The 19,296-nt window shown below is 52.9% G+C and overlaps 1 protein-coding gene across 5 annotated transcripts in view; it reads right to left on the bottom strand.

Annotated features, from left to right (window-relative positions):
* The window catches only part of TOGARAM2 (TOG array regulator of axonemal microtubules 2), a 70,306-nt gene that overhangs the window by 27,210 nt on the left and 23,800 nt on the right, over positions 1-19,296 (bottom strand). For all 5 annotated transcript variants that reach the window (XR_005243115.2, XM_007971062.3, XM_073022890.1 and 2 more), the window contains 7 exons: positions 12,957-13,003; positions 9,964-10,130; positions 7,283-7,433; positions 6,631-6,795; positions 2,248-2,398; positions 1,362-1,467; positions 183-418 (listed from right to left, as the gene is read on the bottom strand). Coding sequence is in view for 4 of the 5 variants with exons in the window: in XM_007971062.3 (XP_007969253.3) it covers positions 183-418; positions 1,362-1,467; positions 2,248-2,398; positions 6,631-6,795; positions 7,283-7,433; positions 9,964-10,130; positions 12,957-13,003 (1,023 nt within the window). In the remaining variant the exon portion in view is untranslated. The remainder of the gene's footprint in view (positions 1-182; positions 419-1,361; positions 1,468-2,247; positions 2,399-6,630; positions 6,796-7,282; positions 7,434-9,963; positions 10,131-12,956; positions 13,004-19,296) is intronic.

Genomic DNA, 19,296 nt, shown 5'->3' with positions numbered 1-19,296 from the left:
TCTTCACTCTGAACCTCTGACCCATCACCCTGGCCTCTAGCATCCCGAGGGACCCCCTGCAGCCTCACTTGCCTGCTTCCCTCCCTCCCTGCACCCTTCCCTCCTTTCACATCCCAGGGCCTCTCCCTTTGCCTTACCCTCCCTGACCGCCCCCGCCCCTCAGACAACAGGCAGCCACATACTAGACACCCGCCGAGGTGAGGACCACCAGGGAGCGGGCAAGGGTCAGGTTCTCCACCATGGCCCTCAGGGACTGGCCAGCTGCTCTCCGGATGAACTCGCTGGTGTCCCTCATCTTCTGCAGCAAGCAGCGGGCAATCTCCTCGGCCTCCTGGTCCATATTCTTCTTCAAGGCCTGGAAGAGGTCTCCCAAGGTGGTGATGGCCAGGCAAGACACCTTGGACCGCAGGTTGGTGACCTTGGAGAGAGGAGAGGGGCCCTCCAGGGTGCTGGACCCTGCCAAGGGCTCTAGGACGCACAGAGAATGGGCCCTGCACCACCCTGTTCCTCCACCCCCACCCTTCCCCTGACCTAGGTCTTGCCACGCTGGAAACGAAAACCCTGCAGCCGCTCTGAGCAAAACTGTCCCATTTCATTATCATCTCAATTATTAATCCCGTCATCATCATGACCATAGGAAATGTGTACACTCTGTCTTCAAAGCACTTTTACAAAGAATGTCTGATTTTATCTTTGCAACTACCAAATGAGAAGTAGGTACCATGAGAAGCCCAGTAGTGCTGACTGAGGCTCTAATTAACCTGGGAGAACATAACTATTTTTCCTGGATGCCTCACTTTGCAAAGGAAACAGAGACTCCAGGCCACATACAGGAAGGCAGATGCTCCCAACACAGCCCAGGCCCCCATGTGTCAACAAAACAGCATCCTCCGTATTCATCCCCCTGACGCCCACTGGAGGCCCCCATTCCCAGGAGCAGGGCACAGCCTCCACGTGAGACCAAATGCAGCCTCCTGCCTCTCTGGACCCAGCTAGACCAAGCTCCAGAGCAATGAAAGAAAGGCTTTGGGAAACACTGCCACTGCCCTGGAGTTGGGGATCTGGCCCAGGACGCTCCATCCCTCCTTTGGCATTTTCAGTACAGAGGACCATGCAGGCCGACACGTGGGCACGTGGGATTCTAATTGTTTCCATTCCCAAAGATTACAAATAAGGAAACCCCAGGCTTGTTTTCCAAACTGAGAAATGGGTGGCTACCTCCTACCTCAGTGGCTGAAGGCTGAGAAATAGGCAGGGATCCCCACGTTCCTGGAGCCACAGCCCCTCCACAGCTGCTAGCGGATTGCATCGAGCAGCCGCGGTGGGGCCAAATGCACAGCACACAGGCTGGGGGGCCTCACCTCCCCAGTCACCGCCAAGCACACGTCGTGCAGCCTCCCGGTGAGGACCTCTGAGTGACAGGCTGCCAGGCGCTGGATGCTCACCAGGCCCTTCTGCTTCATCTGCCTGAGAAGCAAGGCCAGTTGCAGGTGGTGGGGCGGAAGGAGCCCCACCCCTCTGCAGACTAGGGGCCCCACATCACACAGCATCACAGTCCACCCTCACCCACAGCAGGGTGCCATTCCATGGCCTCAGAGTAGAGTTTCCTGGGGTAACACCCTGGCCTGGAATCCTAACCACTCAGTAAAAGCCAGTTTTATGTGGCCTCTGGCCAGCCCTCAGCTCTGACAGTGCTGTATGGAAGCCCATCCCCAGGACCTATCTGGGTCCTCGATGCAAAGCCAACACCTTCAATAAAAGGCACTTGAACAGGGAGGACTAAAGGCAGGGAGGGCTCCTCACAAATGTTCTGGAGCCTGAGGCATTGCTTTGCTCATGACCACGGTCCTGTGTCCCCACAGTGGGAGGAGCGCTTGGAGCAGATTCCATTTCATTCAGAGAAATAAAGGGTTGCAGCCTTTCCTGGGCCCCACGGTGTGGAATCAAATGCATCCTTGCCATGCCTGACTTTGGCACATCACAGACATCACAGAGCCATGCATAGGCTGCTTGGAGGGTCCCAGGGCACACTCATGAAGCCAGGAGCACCTCACAGTCATGCACACATGCACATAAACACACGCATATCTATATGCATGCACACAGTCCTCCCTCCAAACTGGCTTTTACCCTCCGTGGTGCTGGAACCCCAGAGTGGGAGAGGAGGGAAGTTGAGGGGCAGAAGCTATTCTGCAACAGCCCCTGCTTCTGGCCGGAACACAGCACATGGTGGAGGCATCTCCTCACCAGTCACTGCTGTTGAGGCACTGGAGTGCATCCATCAGCCCCAGCTCCGGGTTCGAGAAAGGCCTCAACTCCTTACAGCCTCTAAGATCCATCTCCTCCTCTTCTTCCCATTCAGGAGAACCAAATGTGAGCACCGCAGGTAATGAGTTAGCTGCATTCACAGGAAAGAAACAGCAGGCTTCACACAGCAGGACAGGCAAGAGCCTGAGTGGCTGCTTCTGCCACCGCTCACCTTGGGAGGCCATGCCACCACCCTGAGCCCACCTAACAGGGAGGGTGTACAAGGGGAAGTGCCTGGTGAGGCTAAGAACCCAGCGCCTGGGCTTCCCTCCCCAGGAGCCATGAAGACCTCCTCACTCTACCTTTGACTGACTTTTCCCCTTCCTGCCCTTGCCAATGTGATTCTTATAAACGGACTTGTGATAAGCCACGTGATGTCATGGGACAAAAACCCCCCAGTCAGGGGGACACCTCCAAACCTGCCCCATCTGTGGTGGGGTGGGGCCCCCTCAGCCATCAATGAATGATCTCCCTACTCACTTTGGTGGCAGTCTAACCTCATCCCCAACCAGAGGCCCATGTGGTCAGCGCCTCCTCCCTCCCTCCTGCTATCCAGCCTTTTGTGAGGTTGCCCATGAGCAGGGAAGGGTCCAAGAGCAGATGGCTGGAGGAAGGCAATGTAGCTAACTGGCACCCACATGGTCCAGATGCAGCCACACATGCAGCAACCCACAACAAGCAGGTTGTCATGTTTCCTAGGCTCTCCTGCCCTGTGGACAGATGCTGGAATCAGAAACTCCTAGGACAGGAAGGAATTACAGGGCCTCTGTCTAGCCAAATGCCCTGATCACACAGTTAAGGTCTCAGAGGCCCAGAGAGGGTGGGGGACCCTCCATAGCCCCTCGGCTCCTCTGTCAGCACAGCCAGGACAAGAAGCTTCCCCTCCCAGTCCGGAGCTCTCACTACCACATCTTCCTTCCTGGCAAGTTTTCTTCTGAGCTTCACCTCCACCAGGATGATTTTCATCACAGTACATCTGGAGGTACTGGGGAAGTCTGAGTGGAGAAGAAGCCCTTTACTGAATGTGGAGGCACAGCCGGGCACAGTAGCTCACACCTGTAATCCTAGCACTTTGGGAGGCCGAGGCGGGCGGATCAGCTGAGGTTAGGAGTTCAACACCAGCCTGCCCAACATAGTGAAACCCTGTCTCTACTAAAAATACAAAACTTAACTGGGCATAGTGGTACATGCCTGTAATCCCAAATACTTGGGAGGCTGAGGCAGGAGAATCGCTTGAATTCGGGAAGCGTAGATTGCAGTGAGCCGAGATCATGTCACTGCACTCCACCCTGGGCAACAGAATGAGATTCAGTCTCAGGGATTCAAAAAAAAAAAAAAAAAAAAAAGTGGAGACACAAAGCCCTCACTCTTGGACTCTCTTTTCAGCACTGCCCTTGGCAAGTGGAACGGTCTCTTAATCAGTTCTTTCAGTCACTCTCTGAAAGGCAGAAGGTAACATCCAACCTCCCCGTCCTTCCCTGGGCAGCACGGACATGAATGACATGTTGTCTGCAACGCTCTCAAAATAAGGCTCAGTCTTCTGGAGAGAGCAAACCAGCCTCCTGCCCCGCTGCCCCTTTCCCCGCCTTCCCCGCCTTCCCCACACCCTGCAGGGGCATTTAGCATCCACTGGACTTAAAAACAAACCCACAAAAGGCATTGGCAGGGGGCCTCCAGCCTCCAGTGTCTTGAGGGCTTGTGTGGCCTCCCCCTTTGCCCTATGTCTGACAGCTTTCCTGTCAGGTTCATATTTGTGCCTTCTGGTTCAGTCATTTCTATTTTTCACACACAAAACAGAAGAAATTGAACAGCTCCTGAGCTGAGCTCACCTAAACCAACCCAGTCTCCCAAGAATGGCCAGCTCCTTGTTGGAAACAGTGAGTTCCTCTTCAAAGTTCCCACCTGTCCTCTATTTTCAAAGCTTAACTTCCTTGCCTCCATGCCCCTAGTTACGGTAAACAACTTTCCAGCCATTCCCAATCTGTAACCCACACCTGTTCCCAATCTGTAACAACCCACATCTGATCCTTATTTGACGTCCTCCGTTCCAAAACTGCTCTTCCCGCCGCTGGAGCCCCACCCCCACCCCACCCCCATGTGAAGTAGCCAGTCCGGATCAGCTTAGATTGTGCTGTCTGACCCCAGCCAATGGGGACCGGACACAGTAGTAGGGACTGACTGCGTTAGGGATAAAAACCGCTTCCCTCCTTTGTTGGGTGTGCTCTTGCGCACTAGAAGAATGAGCAGCAGCCTTCTGCGGAAGTAAATTTGCCTCCCTAAGGAAATCCTTTATTTGAGTGCTCATTTTCTTTGTGACTCCTAGCTCTTACTTCCAACACCCTCACAGGACATATTAGGAGAATCAGGAGGACAAGCAGGTTTACAATCCTGAAATACTATCATTTCCAGCCAGACTAAAAACCCAAACTATAAAGCAAGTTAAGGGATTCTTCGTTCACTGTGAGGAGAGAGGAAGATGAGGAGGATTCAAATGCAGCTTCCAGGATGGTTGTAAGAGGAGAATGTTGGCCTTTTTTTCCTAACTCCAACAACCTAACCTACTTGATTTTATTTCTGCCTACCCGCTCACCTGCCAAACATAAACAGTTCAAATAAAGAGGGACAACAGACTATCCTGGGTCAAGCATCACTAGCCAAAGTCTCAGTCTAGTGATCTTTAGATGGTGGTACTACCGGGCACCATGACCTTGAGTGAACTTGGGTGGCCTTTACATCACTAGGTCTCAGTTCTGCTGCTGTAAAATGAGTGGGTTGGCCAGGCATGGTGGCTCACACCTGTAATCCCAGCACTTTGGGAGGCTGAGGTGGGCAAATCACTTGAGGTCAAAAGTTCGAGACCAGCCTGGCCAATATGGTGAAACCCCATCTCTACTAAAATACAAAAATTAATTGGGCCATGGTGGCATGCACCTGAAGTCCCAGCTACTCAGGAGGCTGAGGCAAGATCACTTGAACCCAGGAGGCGGAGGTTGCCGTGAGCAGAGATCACACCACTGCACTCCAGCCTGGGCGACAGAGTGAGACTCTGTCTTGAAAAAAAAAAAAAAAAAAAAAAGAGTGGGTTGGGTTATATAGATCAATAGTTCTCAGGATCAATCATATCATTCAATTACCACTTTCATTATTTTTGCCATATCTTTCAATAGCCTGCCCTTTCATTTACATTGTACTTTTCTTCAAATCACAAAAGAATTTCAAATCCTAAAGAATTTAACTTTAAAGGGAACTTTCTGTCACTACCATAAACTAACATTGTCATAGAATATGATAAATATTTACAATGAAAGTAAAACATTGTTAAGAACTCTAGCTAAAAAATTTGCAGGCAGCTTCTGTCTTTGAGCCTGAAAGAGGATCTCCTTGTTTAAAAAGACAGGTGCTACCATGATTGTAAGTTTCCTGAGGCCTTGCCAGCAGCAGAAGCGAGTATGGTTCCTGTATAGCCTGTGGAACTATGAACCAGTTAAACCTCTTTATTATAAAAAATAATAAAATAAAAATAAAAAGAGAGGTGCTAAAGACTAGCACCAAATTCAGACTTTCTACTTGAGACAATTGAAAGGATAGAAAGAGAATTGAAAAGGGAGGTGAGCTGGCATTATTTATAGCACGGAAATTATATGTCTATGATCTAGTCTATGCTCTAGTCTATGATCATTTACCATCACATCCCACACTTAAAGAAACTCTGAACCAAGCTGACTGTTTTTAAGTTTTTTTCAGTAGCAAAATCTTTCCAAATGAAATCTCACATGAATGCCCAGTATACAAAAAAAAAAAAAGAGGCAAAATAGAAACTCCCCTGGTAGAATGGGGACAGAGTGTCCCCATGTCCCAGGCATGATTCCTGAGGTGCCCTGGTAGAAGCTCTGGACCCTCTGATTCCTGTCTGTAGCCAGTGCTGTCCAGCCCTGACATTTTACGAAGCAACAGGAAAGAAACTGAGGTCTTCCCCAATCCTCTCATCCTGTTTCTGCTGTTCTCAGCTGCTTCCTTGGGGGCTGTTGTCTAGTGTCTTTGGCCCTGGTGCACTGGTCACTCCTCCAGGACATGTCACACAGGCTGGGCACATCACAACTCCAGTTGTGATATCCTGGGTCCCCAGCCCAGCCTGTAGACAATGATGAGTCCCTAACACTGTTTCTCTCTCTGGCAAGGCAGCCACCACCCCAGGCTGCCTCCTGGTCTAACATGGACAAGGGGCAGAAGCAAAGCCACCGAGGTCACCTTTGCCATGCCTCAGGGCATCCCGAGGCAGCATGGGCAGAGGGACACTTGTGCCTGCCAGTTGGGCCTGCCCACCTGAGGCGTGGCGGACAAAGCGGGCCTCCTGCTGGCTGACGGGAATGCTGGGCAGGGAGGTCCGGCTGGCCTGCTTCCTCAGGATAACGCTGACATCGTTTCTGCGTGGGCCACTCAGCCTAGTGGGCACAGACAGGGTCCCGCTGCCTTGGAGGGGAAGGAGGCCTGTGGACACAGAGAAAGTCCTAGGACTAAGCAGGTCTGCTTTCCCCTGGCCTCAATGTTTTCCTTTGAAAATGGGCCCATGGCTGGCCACGGTAGCTCAAGCCAGTACCCCCAACATGTTGGGAGGCTGAGGTAGGAGGATGGCTTGAGACCAGGAGTTCAAGACCAGCCTAGGCAACAAAGGGAGATGCCCATCTCTACAGAAAATGTAAAAGAACTTAGCCAGGCATGGTAGCACACGTCTATATTTCCCACTACCTGGGAGGCTGAGGCGGGAGGATCCCTTGAGCCCAAGAGTTTGAGGCTGGGGTGAGCTGTGATTGTGTCACTGCCCTTTAGCATGGGCCACAGAGCAAGGCCCCATCTCTAAATAAATACATAAATAATAATAAAAACTTTGAAAAAGAAAATGGACCCATCAGCAGGCTATGAGAGAGTGGACTTAGCTCCCCCAGCCTGAGCAAATCCCACACCAGGCACCCAGTACCTTCCTTCATGAAGGCTCTCCGGGAGCCCAGGCCCTGGGGAGTGAGCTTCCGCTGTGTCCTGGGCTCCTCCGGCCTCCGGAGCAGCTCCATCTCCTTCATCTGCTTCAGCCGCATCTTCTCCCGGGCGGACTTGGAGATGGTGACTTGGATCTGGCACAAGGTCAAGGCAAACTCTATTAACCTCCAATCATTCAATCATCAACATTCAGTCATCAAAAATATGTCTCCTGTGTGCCCATTGCTGTCCTGGAAGTGTAGAAAAAAGACAAATCCTTGCGCCTTAAGAGCTTCGAGGTGTGGGGGAGAGACAATAAACAGGCCGAATGCTGATATCAGGCAGCATGTGCTGAAAGAAAAGAGACAGAGATGACAGTGGCTTTTAGCCTAGAAGGTCCTGAGGGACTCCCCGAGGAGGTGAAGCTTAAGTGGAGACAGAAATAAAGGAAGGAGACCAGCCCCACAGATTTCTAGAATTGTTCAAAGCAGAGGGAGTGAGTGCAAAAGCTCTGAGGCCAGGTGTGCTTGGCTGGTTGGGGACAGTCGGGGGGTGGACACTGGCTGAGCTCTCTGAGTCAGAGAAGTGACAGGACACAAGATTGGGCAGGATCCACATCACATGGGTCAAGGAAAGGACTGGGCTTCTCCTCTGAAGGACACAGGAAGCCGTTTAAGGTTTTGAGCAGAGGAGTGACATGATCTGACTTCCACTGTTGGGGACTGTCTCTAAGTGTTGTTTTTTATAATTTTTTATTTTGAAATCGTTTAAGATGCAAGAACAACTCGTAAGTTGTCAAAATAGAATCAAGACTTCCTGTGTTCCCTTCACCCTTCCCAATGATAATATCTTCCACATCCATAGAATGTTCTAACTTCCATTTCTCTGAGGCTCATGCCAGCTGCTGCGCAGGAAGAGTCTGCAGCTAGCCTCACCCTGGAAGCAGGAAGAGTGGTTAGGAGGCAGCTGAACATCCAGTCAAGAGGCGGCGGGGCTTGGACGGCGATGGGGGGTGGTGGGGTGGGCAGATTCTGAACATGCTTCTAAGGTGCAGCTCACTCTCTTCACTGATATATGAAGTGCAGGGCAAGAGAGGAAGAGAGGAGCCAAGGATGCCCGAGATGGTTGACCTGAGCCACTGGAAGGCTGGAGTTGAGTGGGTCCCCTGAGGAGACAGGAGGTTTTGTGAGGTGAGCATTCAAGGGTTGAGTTTTAGACACAGTAAGTTAGAAATATAATTAGGCATTTAAGTAGAGATATTGAGTAGCAGCTAAATATGTTAGTCTGGAGGTCAAGGGAAGGTCTAGGCTGGCGAGGGAGGTGTGGGAGTCCTCAGCATAGAGATGGTACTTAATGTCTGGACTGGATGAGGATCTAGTGGGTCAGTATAAATAGACGAGAGGCCAGAGGGCTGAGCGCTGGGGGAGTTTCAGCATCCAGAGGCCGGGGAGATGAGGAGGTGGCAGCCAGGAAGGGCTGGAAAGGAGCTGCCTTTCATGTAGTCAGGACCAGAAAAGAGCCACCCCTTGCCCCTATCCCTGGCTGGAGAATTCAAGGATGAGACACAAGTCGTGTCAAAAGCTGTGGTGGGGTCAAAGTAGACGAGGACTAACCATGGCTACATTTGGGAAGATGAAGGTCATTGGCGACTCCAACGTGGGCAGTTTCAATGGGGAGTGTGGACTAATGCCTGTTAGGCGTGGACTCAGGAGAGAAAAGAGACACAGCAATCATTTTGTCTTGGTTTTGTTTTGCTTTCTTAAAATAAGAGAGGTAACAGAGAGTTAATACGCTGATAGCAATGATCCCATTTCAACGAGAATATCGTTGATGCCAGAGAGGGAACAAGTGTTGGAACTGAAGGATTAGCTGGATTGAGCAGAACAACAGGAGAGGGTGGTGAGCCAATGGGATGCTTGAAATTGAGACCATGGTGGGGGGACACACTTTAGAATGCCAAGGCCTACGATGTGGCCACGGGAGGGAGCGCAGAAGCGGGGTGGAGCTCATTTCGCTGCACTGAATGTTTGTGTTTCATGTTCTGTGGTCCTCTCTACGGTGGGAGGGCTGCGGTGATGACTTACACAGCCACCAGTCTCTAACAGAGAATACGCACCCAGGAGGCCTTCAAGATATGCTTCTTGACCTGGAATGTTCTCCGTTTCAAAGAATGAGCACAGGCTCCTCACTACAGTGACTCCCCAAGCTTCACTAAATTCGTTCAAACCAGGGAAATGACCACCTTCCAAGGCCAGCTGAGAAGTATGAGGTATTTGCCAGTCCGTGGAGCACAGCCCATGGCTGATCAGACCTGAGTCAACTGCCTCTCATTTGCTATGTTGGGTGTTAGTTCAAACCACGTAGCCCAGTTCACCTAAGGCGGCCTGCTCTCTCCCCCACATCCGGCTTCCTCCTGAGCCCTGTGCAACCTCCCTGTCCTCCTTCCTTCCTCCCTCCTACCCCTCAGCAACCCTCTGTAGTCTTCCCTGCACCTAGGTCCCCACCCCACTTCCAGCCCCTATCCTTTCTCCCGCCCCTACCCTAACCCGGTCTGCGGTGGCTACCTCAGATTCTCCTTGCTCTGCTCTGTGGCTGGTCCCACTCTTGAATACTTCAGATGCTTGCCTTCATGCAGCCTGCAGTCCACTCCAGCCCCACTTCCTCCTCCTCCCACTCCCCCGGTACCTTGGTGTTGATCTCCTTCCGGTCCTCTTCTTTCAGCAAAGGGCAGGCTTCTTTGGCATGTTCAAAGGAGAAGGCTGTCAGCGTGGGAGCAGACTGAGAAAAAGGCAGGGCAGGCTTCTTGGCAGCGGCAGGCCTGTCTCTGATGGGTGAGGCCAAAGGTTTTGGCTCTGAGGGGTTGAGAACAGGGGTGGAGCTGAAACACCCAGGTCCCTCCTGAGCTCACTGACCCTGTGGCTGGCTCAACTCTACTGCTAAGCCCCGCACCCTCAATTCTTCCTCGATGGAGCAAGACCTGAGTTAGGTTTACTGTACAGGGCAGCACTGGCAGGCATGGGGCGGACTACCTGTGGACCAGCATAGGTGCAGAAGTGGGGAGGCTGGGCGGGAAACAGGGCCAGATGTGTTATCCAGGAGATGTAAGACATTTCCTGAGAATGTAAGTGTATCTGTCCTGGGAGGTTTGTACGGCAGGAAAAGAAAAAACAAAATGGGCCCACCAATGCTTTCATATGACTGCGGGCTTGCCTGAAAGCATGACGCAGCAGGAAAGGGCAGAGTTGCCAGGACCAGAGAACTAACACTAGTCCAGTCTCATTTCACAGATGGGAAAGCTGAGAGCCGGTGTGAAGGTTAATAATAGGTGCCGTCTGGATTGGATGCCTACATAGCTGGTAAAGTATTGTTTCTGGGTGTGTCTGTGAAGGCGTTGACAGAAGAGATTGACATTGGAGCCAGCGGACTGGGAGAGGAGGACCCACCCTCAATGTGGGTGGGCGACATCCAATCAGCTGCTAGCTACCATCACAGCTAGAACAAAGCAGATGGAAGAAGGTGGGATCACCTTGCTTGCAGGGTCTTCTGGCTGCCTGCTTTCTCCCCTGCTGGATGCTTCCTTCTACTCCTCCTGCCCTTGAACATCAGACTCCAGGTTCTTTGGCCTTTGGACTCTGGGTCTTGCACCAGTGGCACGCCAGGGGCTCCCGGACCTTTGGTCACAGACTGAAGGCTGCCCTGTTGGCGTCCCTGGTTGGAGGCTTTCGAACTTGGACTGAGCCACTACCAGCCTCTCTCTTCCCCAGCTTGCAGACGGCCTCTTGTGGGACTTCACCTTGTAATCATGTGAGCCAATTCTCCCTAATAAACTCCCTTATATAGAGACAGATATCCTACTAGTTCCATCCCTCTAGAGAACCTTACTACAGCCAGTAACCTTCAAATGCTCTTGGGATGGATAAAATACCCATTCACTTCCACTTGATGGCATCAAATCCACAGTATTGCTTTGTCATTCATATTTTCCCCATCAGCGGATTTTAAAGGTACATTTCTCATTATGAAGGCAGGGCTCAAACAGGTTCATTCATTTTCTGCCACTCACAGGATTTTGAGCTCACCATCCTTGGGTGAACCTGCAAGTCAGGGGTCTGCTGAGATGGGGTCACCAGCTGAGGCTGCCTGTGGCTGGAAAAGACATCTTACATCTGGGGCCCCTGCGGAGCTCCCAGGTCACCCGGGTCCTCTGCCCAGCCCACGGCTTCTGCAAAGGATTCCTCTGCTTGGTGCAAGGAGAAGGATCAAGGGCCAAGGGGAAAGAGGGGCTTTGAAGCTTCATCTGCCCAGAGGTAAGAGGCAGGGCAGAGGGCACATGTGGTAGGCACCATCTGGCCAGGGCAAGGACTGCAGGAATGCCACAGATGTGAGGAAGCCCCCAGCTTCAGACAAGACCCTGTGAGCCCCTACCATGTACTAGGCATGTTGCACATAGAGGGCAGTGTCAGCCCAGCTGCCAGCCAGAGGGCAGAGAGCCCTTTAAGGACTTAACTACTTTTTATGTCATTTCGTCACCTGCACCCCAAAGGTATGCCCTGGAAAGCCTTGTCTGAGCAGCCTGCCCCTGCCACAGGCCCCTGGTGACCTGGTTCTCAAACAGCAAGCTGGAGAGCCAGGGGAGGAAGTGCTTACTGCCTGGGGTCTCCTGGCCCAGCCCCCACACCAGCATCCTCTGGGTTAGCTCTTAAGGTCACTCAGGGTGCCAGTGCATTTCGCCACAGACTGCCTGAGCTCACCCTGCTGCAGCCTGGCCCGGGAGCCGGGGAGAAGCAGCTGCCGCAGAGGTTTCTGTGCCAGGCCCAGCTTTGTGTCTTGATCCCAGGGCCTCTTTGGGCAACAGCCACCCCTCTTCCCCAAACTGCCCCACCAGCGGAGCTGATTAGCAGAGTGACCTGCCAGGAAGCTGGTCCTGGGGAGGCCACCCCTCCTGCCGGGCAGCAGAGCGGCTGTCTCCAAATCTTCCCTACCATGGCCTGGGCTCGGCGTGTCCTGCAGCAGAGGCTCAGCTTCCATCCACCAGTCCCACCTCCCCATAGAGTTCAACCCAGGAAGGATCCTTCCTCCCTCTTTAAAGGCCTCCTACCTTGCCCTGTTCCCTCTCCTCGCCTCAATCCTGTGCTGGCCCTATGCCCGGACAGCTAAAGCTCCTGGGGCCGGTTGGCTGAGGTTTGTGGACTCTGGTTTACCTTCTCATTCTCTAGGTGAGGAATATTCTCTCTACTTGCTTAACACATTGCAAGGGGCAGCTGCTTGATGTGTCAAGACCCCAGCTTTGGAGCCATGGGAACTTGACTGCAAGCCTGAAGGGCCTCAGCGAGCAGGGAGAACATCCTGTTCACAGAGCCTTCGTGTGCCAGCTCGTCTGTCACACAGGGCAAGCATCGTCTCTCTTATCGAGGCAGTGGCTGCACAAACTGGTGTATGTCAACACACCTGATGTACCCGAGCAGGTGCCCATAAATGTCACTTCTCTTCCACACCTCGCCTGGGCCTGCTGCCACCCTCCAGTTAGACCTCCGGTGACTTCAGCTTCCTGCTGTGAAATGAAGGGCCCAGACACAAGAGCTCTCAGATCTCCTCTGGCCCTAATTCTGTTTCCATGACCCAGCCCAGGAATGCAGAGAGTCGAATAACAAAGGGAGGTGTGCATGGAAAATACGTACCCACAGATGCAGGGGTCTTCTCCAGAGGCCCACTCTCCCGAGCCAATCTTAAAAGAATGGGGGAGAGAAAAGCATCACGAGGGACGGCCAGCCACAGACACTGCTGGGGGAGCCCAGGGTGGCTCCAGGATGGGGCAATGGCCAAGATGGGGGACAGAGGGGAGGGCACTGTTATCCCTGCAGAGGCTCTTGGCCCAGGATTCAAGCTGCAGGAGATACAGCTCCCTCTGCAAACACAAGGGCAGACTGACCACCAGGCCAGGTTCAGCCCCACTTCCTGGCAGTGCAGCTCACCCATTCCCCAGGAGGCCAACACCCATACGGAAACTGCTGGCTTAAAGGAAGCCCCCACCCTCCCGCTGGGCTGCTTGGGCCTGTGGAACCGAGAGCAGCTGCAGCAGACAAGGGTAAACTGCCTCAGCTCAGAGAGCACTGAGCTCAAGTTCTCCAAGCTGCCCCAACCCCGTGAGAGCTCAGGGACCCCTAAACAGTCCACTCCTCATGATTGTAATCCCTATCCCCCCATCTCCCATCCCCCAGGGACTGGGGGGGTTGACCCCCTTTGCTGTGACAGGAAGTCACCACCGTTTTGTACTAGAAGTTAAATCCCAGTTACCCACAGGAAGGGAAAACAGTGGCATCCCTGGCACTGGTTTTAATTGTAATTTCTTAAGTTGGAAGCACCATTTACTTATTCAACAGGTATTTGCTGAAGACCTACTATGTGTCAAGCACCATTCTAGACACTGGGAATGGAGTGTCCATAAGACATGACACTCCCTGCCCTCCGGGAGCTCAGGTTCCCATGGAGACCAGCCCTGTAGCATCCCACATGGCTTTCCCTTCTCAGCGAACATCAGGACCCACTGCGGGGATGACGGAGTAACAAGCCACAGCAATGGGACAGGAACATAACATCCCATGCTCTGGCCTCAGAGGATCACAGTCCAGGCCAGGCTGCAGGAGAGGCGGTAGGACAGCCCACCTCAGTGCCTGCCTGGATCCAGGGGAACCCTGATCCTTGGGGACTGTGGAGGTCAGGGGAACCTGGGTCCATGGGAGGAGCAGAGCTTCAGTCTGGGCCTAGATCAGCAGGGACTCGCCATTGCTCCCAGGGCCAGGCCCAGCCTCTTGGGTCTGGACCCACAGGGAGGGATTGTGTGGGCTGGAGATAGTAAGTGAATGCCCCAGGGTACCCCTGACCTGGGGAGCCCATCCCCTAGACCTTTGCCATTGTAACCCACCACTGCCCAATCACTGCCCAACGGCACTAACAGGATTGGAGGCAGGCGGGGAAGGGAAGTGGAGCGTCAAAGTCCACACTGTTGCCCTTGGCTTCTAGGAGCTCATGGGGGTCCCAGGCTGCCTGAGGTGAGCACAGGATGCCAAAAACCCCAATGCCGCCCCCTTCTCCAAGGCCTGGCCTCATCCTGCTCATGCCTTGGCTTGGGGCCCTGAGCTGCAGCCTCCCCCCGACCCCACCCCCTACAACACACACACACCTGCTCTGAGCAAGAGATTTGGCCTCAGAGGACTTGGCTCAGCTTCTCTCAAGCTGTGGACCTTGGGGAAGCCTCTTGCCCTCCCCTTTTCTAGCGACTCCTCAGCAGAAAGGACTGAGGCCAAGACAGGCCACATCGATCAGGGACCCTGCCTTCCTGCACGTGGCAGCCCCACTGCACCCTCTGTGAACCTCACAGAAAACCCACCACCGCTCCGGCTCCTCCTCAGGCCCCAATGAGGTGGGCGGGGCAGAGGCAGCAAAGCCCTGTTTCCAGCAAGAGCCCCTCCCTGCTCCAGCCCAAACGTCTAAGTGTGTCCAAGAGTGGCCTCACACTGTCCCCAGCACCTGCCTCTTCTCCTATCCCCTGTCTCCGGGAAGGGTGCTGGTATCTGTCCAGCAGCTGAAGCCAGGAACTCAGGCATGGTCTCAGCTCCCCCGTCTTCAGCCCACATCCAGCCGGTGGCTTAGCCCTACCATTCGTCCCGCCCCACCCCCACCTCTGCATCCTCACCCCACACAGTCCCTGCCTCTGCCCTGTTCAGGCACCCTTTGCCTTCTCCCTGGATTCCTGCAGCAGCCCCACCTCCATCTACACAGTCCATGCCACTCTGAGGTTGCCAACATGGCCTTTCTAAGTCACAGCAGGTGCCATGTTCACACCCAAAAGCCTTTGGTGGCACCTCCTCACAGGAGGATGAAGCTCCCACCTCTCAGTTGGCACACAGGCCCTTCACCCCCACCCCGCAGGCTGTCACTCAAGGATGCAGGGGCTCACTCCTCCTTCCGTCTCTCCCTCTTCCACCTCCATCTCCATCTCACAAGTGTGCGCTCACCCTTTCCTCAGAAGTCTGCCTGGTGTCATTCAGATCTCTTTCTCCTGGGTCACCAACATGACAGGCAGCCTTCGCCTACACACCCAGCTCTCTGAACTTCACCTTGATGACTTCCTGAGAGGTATCTCTCATGAGCTCCTGGAGCACACAGATTATGGCCTATTTGGCTTTGAGTTCATAGCACCTGGCACATAGTAGGTGCTTAACAGCTTTTTTTTTTGCTTTTTTTTTTTTTTTTTTTTTTTTTGAGACGGAGTCTCACTCTGTCGCCCAGGCTGGAGTGCAGTGGCCAGATCTCAGCTCACTGCAAGCTCCACCTCCTGGGTTTATGCCATTCTCCTGCCTCAGCCTCTCGAGTAGGTGGGACTACAGGTGCCCGCCACCTCGCCCAGCTAGTTTTTTGTATTTTTTAGTAGAGACGGGGTTTCACCGTGTTAACCAGGATGGTCTTGATCTCCTGACCTCGTGATCCGCCCATCTCGGCCTCCCAAAGTGCTGGGATTACAGGCTTGCGCCACCGTGCCCGGTCAACAGCTTTTAAATGGACAGATGGATGAGTGAAATGGTGATAGAGCCTCCATCCCCTCCATTGACTAGAGAACCCCACATTTTCAACAAAGAGAAATCCATGTCACAACTAGACAGGAAAGGACAGATATTGATTATGGAACTAATCCACGCCAGGTACCAATCCTGGCCCCACGGAAGCCACAGAGGTTTTTGACATATGGCCCCTGCCCTGTGGTGCTCCAGGTTAAAGAACAGAATGAGGTTTAAATAAAGTAGGCTGGGCCAGGTGCAGTGGCTTACACCTGTAATCCCGGCACTTTGGGAGGCCGAGGCGGGCAGATCACCTGAGGTCAGGAGTTCGAGACCAACCTGGCCAACATGGTGAAACCCCATCTCTACTAAAAATACAAAAATTAGCCAGGCCTGGTGGTGTGTGCCTGTAATCCCAGCTACTCGGGAGGCTGAGGCAGAAGAATCACTGGAACCAGGGAGGTGGAGGTTACAATGAGCAGAGATCAAGCCACTGCACTCCAGCCTGGGTAACAGAACGAGACTCCATCTAAAAAAAAAAAAAAAATTTAAAAAAATTGGCTGGGTGCAGTGGCTCATGCCTGTAATCCCAGCACTTTGGGAGGCCAAGGTGGGCAGACCACCTAAGGTTAGGAGTTTAAGACCAGCCTGACCAATATGATGAAACTGCATCTCTACTAAAATTACAAAATTTAGAAAGGCATAGTGGCGTGCTCCTGTAGTCCCAGCTACTCAGGAGGCTGAGACAGAAGAATTGCTTGAACCCAGGAGGCGGAGGTTGCAGTGAGCCAAGATCATGCCACTGCACTCCAGCCTGGGTGACAGAGTGAGACTCTATCTCAAAAGATAATAATAAAAAATAAAAAACAAATAAAATAAAATAAATTTAAATAATCGAGATTTGCCTATTTTGTTTAATGGAAGGGAGAGGCTGAAGCAGTTCCTGGGCTGGATGCCTGCGGACAATGCAGAGAAGGCCACTTCCCCTCCTTGCCACCCTTTAAAGGGAGAGTAGGTAGACATGGAACAGTAAAGACGGAATGAACGGGTGGGGAAAGGGGTGAGAGGCTGTTGGGGGTGCAGAGATGGATGAGGGGAAGCACCATACCCCCTCGTAAAGGGACGGATGGATGAGTGAAATGGTAATAGGTCCTCAGGGTCTGGAAGGGTAGGAAGGCCCTGCAGAGCAACACTGGGGGGCAGCGGGGAGGAACTGTGGGGTCGTGGGCTGGATGGACCATGAATGTCAGGCCAAGGAGACTCAGCATGATGCGCCTGGGTCCTTGACACAAAGGACCCTGCATTCGTTCAATCAGGAATGTCAATACAGGCAAAGTGCATGGAAGAGGTGTGCAAGGCGGTGGGGGAAGCAGGAAAATGAAAGATGGGGATGGAGAGCACAGGGCTGCAAGGAGACAGGTTAGGCACTATTAGGGAAGGTCAAGAAGGAAGCGGAAGTGTGAACCAAGAGGGAAAGGCAGGGGCAAGAAGAAGGGGGTGGAGCTTTCATGGCTGTTAAGAAAGACTTGAGGGGTTATGGAAATGTGTTAGGAGCAGGAGGCACTAGGAGCAAGGGTCGAAGATGACTCTGAGACTTGAAGGCCAAGGAGAAGCTCTGCACCTTGACAGCAATGAGGTCTTGGGAGCGGGTGGTTTGGGGAAACACGAGGTGGTCCTTGTTGCCATGATGGCGGCACAGCCTCCCCGTCTCTCCCTCTGGTGATGGATCACATCAGCCAGGAGAAACTGGAAATGCCCAACAGAAAGATGGAAACACGTAGCCTGAACTGTGGAGGGTTCCAGGGCTAGAGCAAGAGATGTGAACTCACCCACATCCCACCATCTGGAAGACTTGGACACACATAACGGCCCTAGGAGAAAACAGGAGATGGGGACAAAGAGCCCTGGAACAATTTCGGGAATGGCAGAACTCAGAAATGGAAGAGGGCACACAGGAAGCTGCCTGGAAGGTCGAGAAGCAGGTATAAAGTCAGGATGCAGAAAAAGAAGAAAAATTCAAGGGCCATCCATGGTTTAAATGATGCAAAAAGGTCAAGAGTAAGGAGATAAGAGGAAAAGTCACAGGTCTGGGGCCAGCGAGTCATGAGAGGCACAGACAAGGCTGCTCCGAGGGGAGGAAGAGGCCAGCGTCTGAGTAAGAAAGGGGAGGACGTGTCCAATGGTGAGGAGGCAGAGGTCAGTGGAGCAAGCTGCTGTCTGAGGAGGCTGATGGTGAAAACTGAATAGAGAATACGAATCCAGAAGCAGGTTCATGGATGGCTCCCCATACCCCACAGGGTCGGAGAAAGACATGAACACGTGTGTGCACAGAGGGAAGGCACCAGGGAGACAGAGGAAATGAAGAAGTGTGAGAAAAATGGAAGAATCCGTCATCAGGCGCCAAGAAACGGGAGGGAAGCAGTCACAGGAGGAACTGGATTGTGACTGCACTGAAGGAGCCAGGCCCATAGGTCCTGAGCACACGCACACACACTCCACGCACATGCACTCACACACACACACGCACACACATGCACTCTCACACACATGCACTCACACACATACACATGCACACACATGCACTCACACACACACATGCACTCACACACATGCACTCACATGCATGCACACACACTCACACATGCACTCACACACATACACATGCACACACATGCACTCACACACACATGCACTCACACACACATGCACTCACATGCATGCACACACACTCACACATGCACTCACACACATACACATGCACACACATGCACTCACATGCACTCACATGCACTCACACACATGCACTCACACCCATATACACATGCACACATGCACACACACATACACATGCACACACATGCACTTGCACTCACACATGGACACACATGCATTCACACATACATGCACACACTCCGCACACATGCACTCATGCACACACATGCACACACATGCACACTCATGCACACACATGCACACACATGCACTCACACACGCACACACATGCACTCACACACGCATGCTCTCACACATACACACGCATGCACACACTCCACACACATGCACATACACTCCACACACTTCAAACACATGTAGTCACACACACAAACCCATGCATTCACACACATGCACACACACGTCACACACACATGCACTCATGCACATGCACTCTCACACACACACATGCACACACACACGCACTCCACACACATGCACCCACACACGTGCTCTCACACACACTCCACAAACGCACTCACACACACACGGTCTCACACACGCACACATACACACCCCACACACACACATGCACACACATACATATGCACACACACTCCACACACATGCACTCACAACACACTGTCTCACATATACACACATGCACACACCCCACACACATGCACACACACATGCACTCACATACACATGCACACACGCACTCACACTCACATACACATACACGCACTCA

This window comes from Chlorocebus sabaeus, chromosome 14 (assembly GCF_047675955.1).
Source record: "Chlorocebus sabaeus isolate Y175 chromosome 14, mChlSab1.0.hap1, whole genome shotgun sequence".
Lineage (NCBI taxonomy): Eukaryota > Metazoa > Chordata > Mammalia > Primates > Cercopithecidae > Chlorocebus > Chlorocebus sabaeus.
This window is presented reverse-complemented; position numbering and strand designations above follow the sequence as displayed.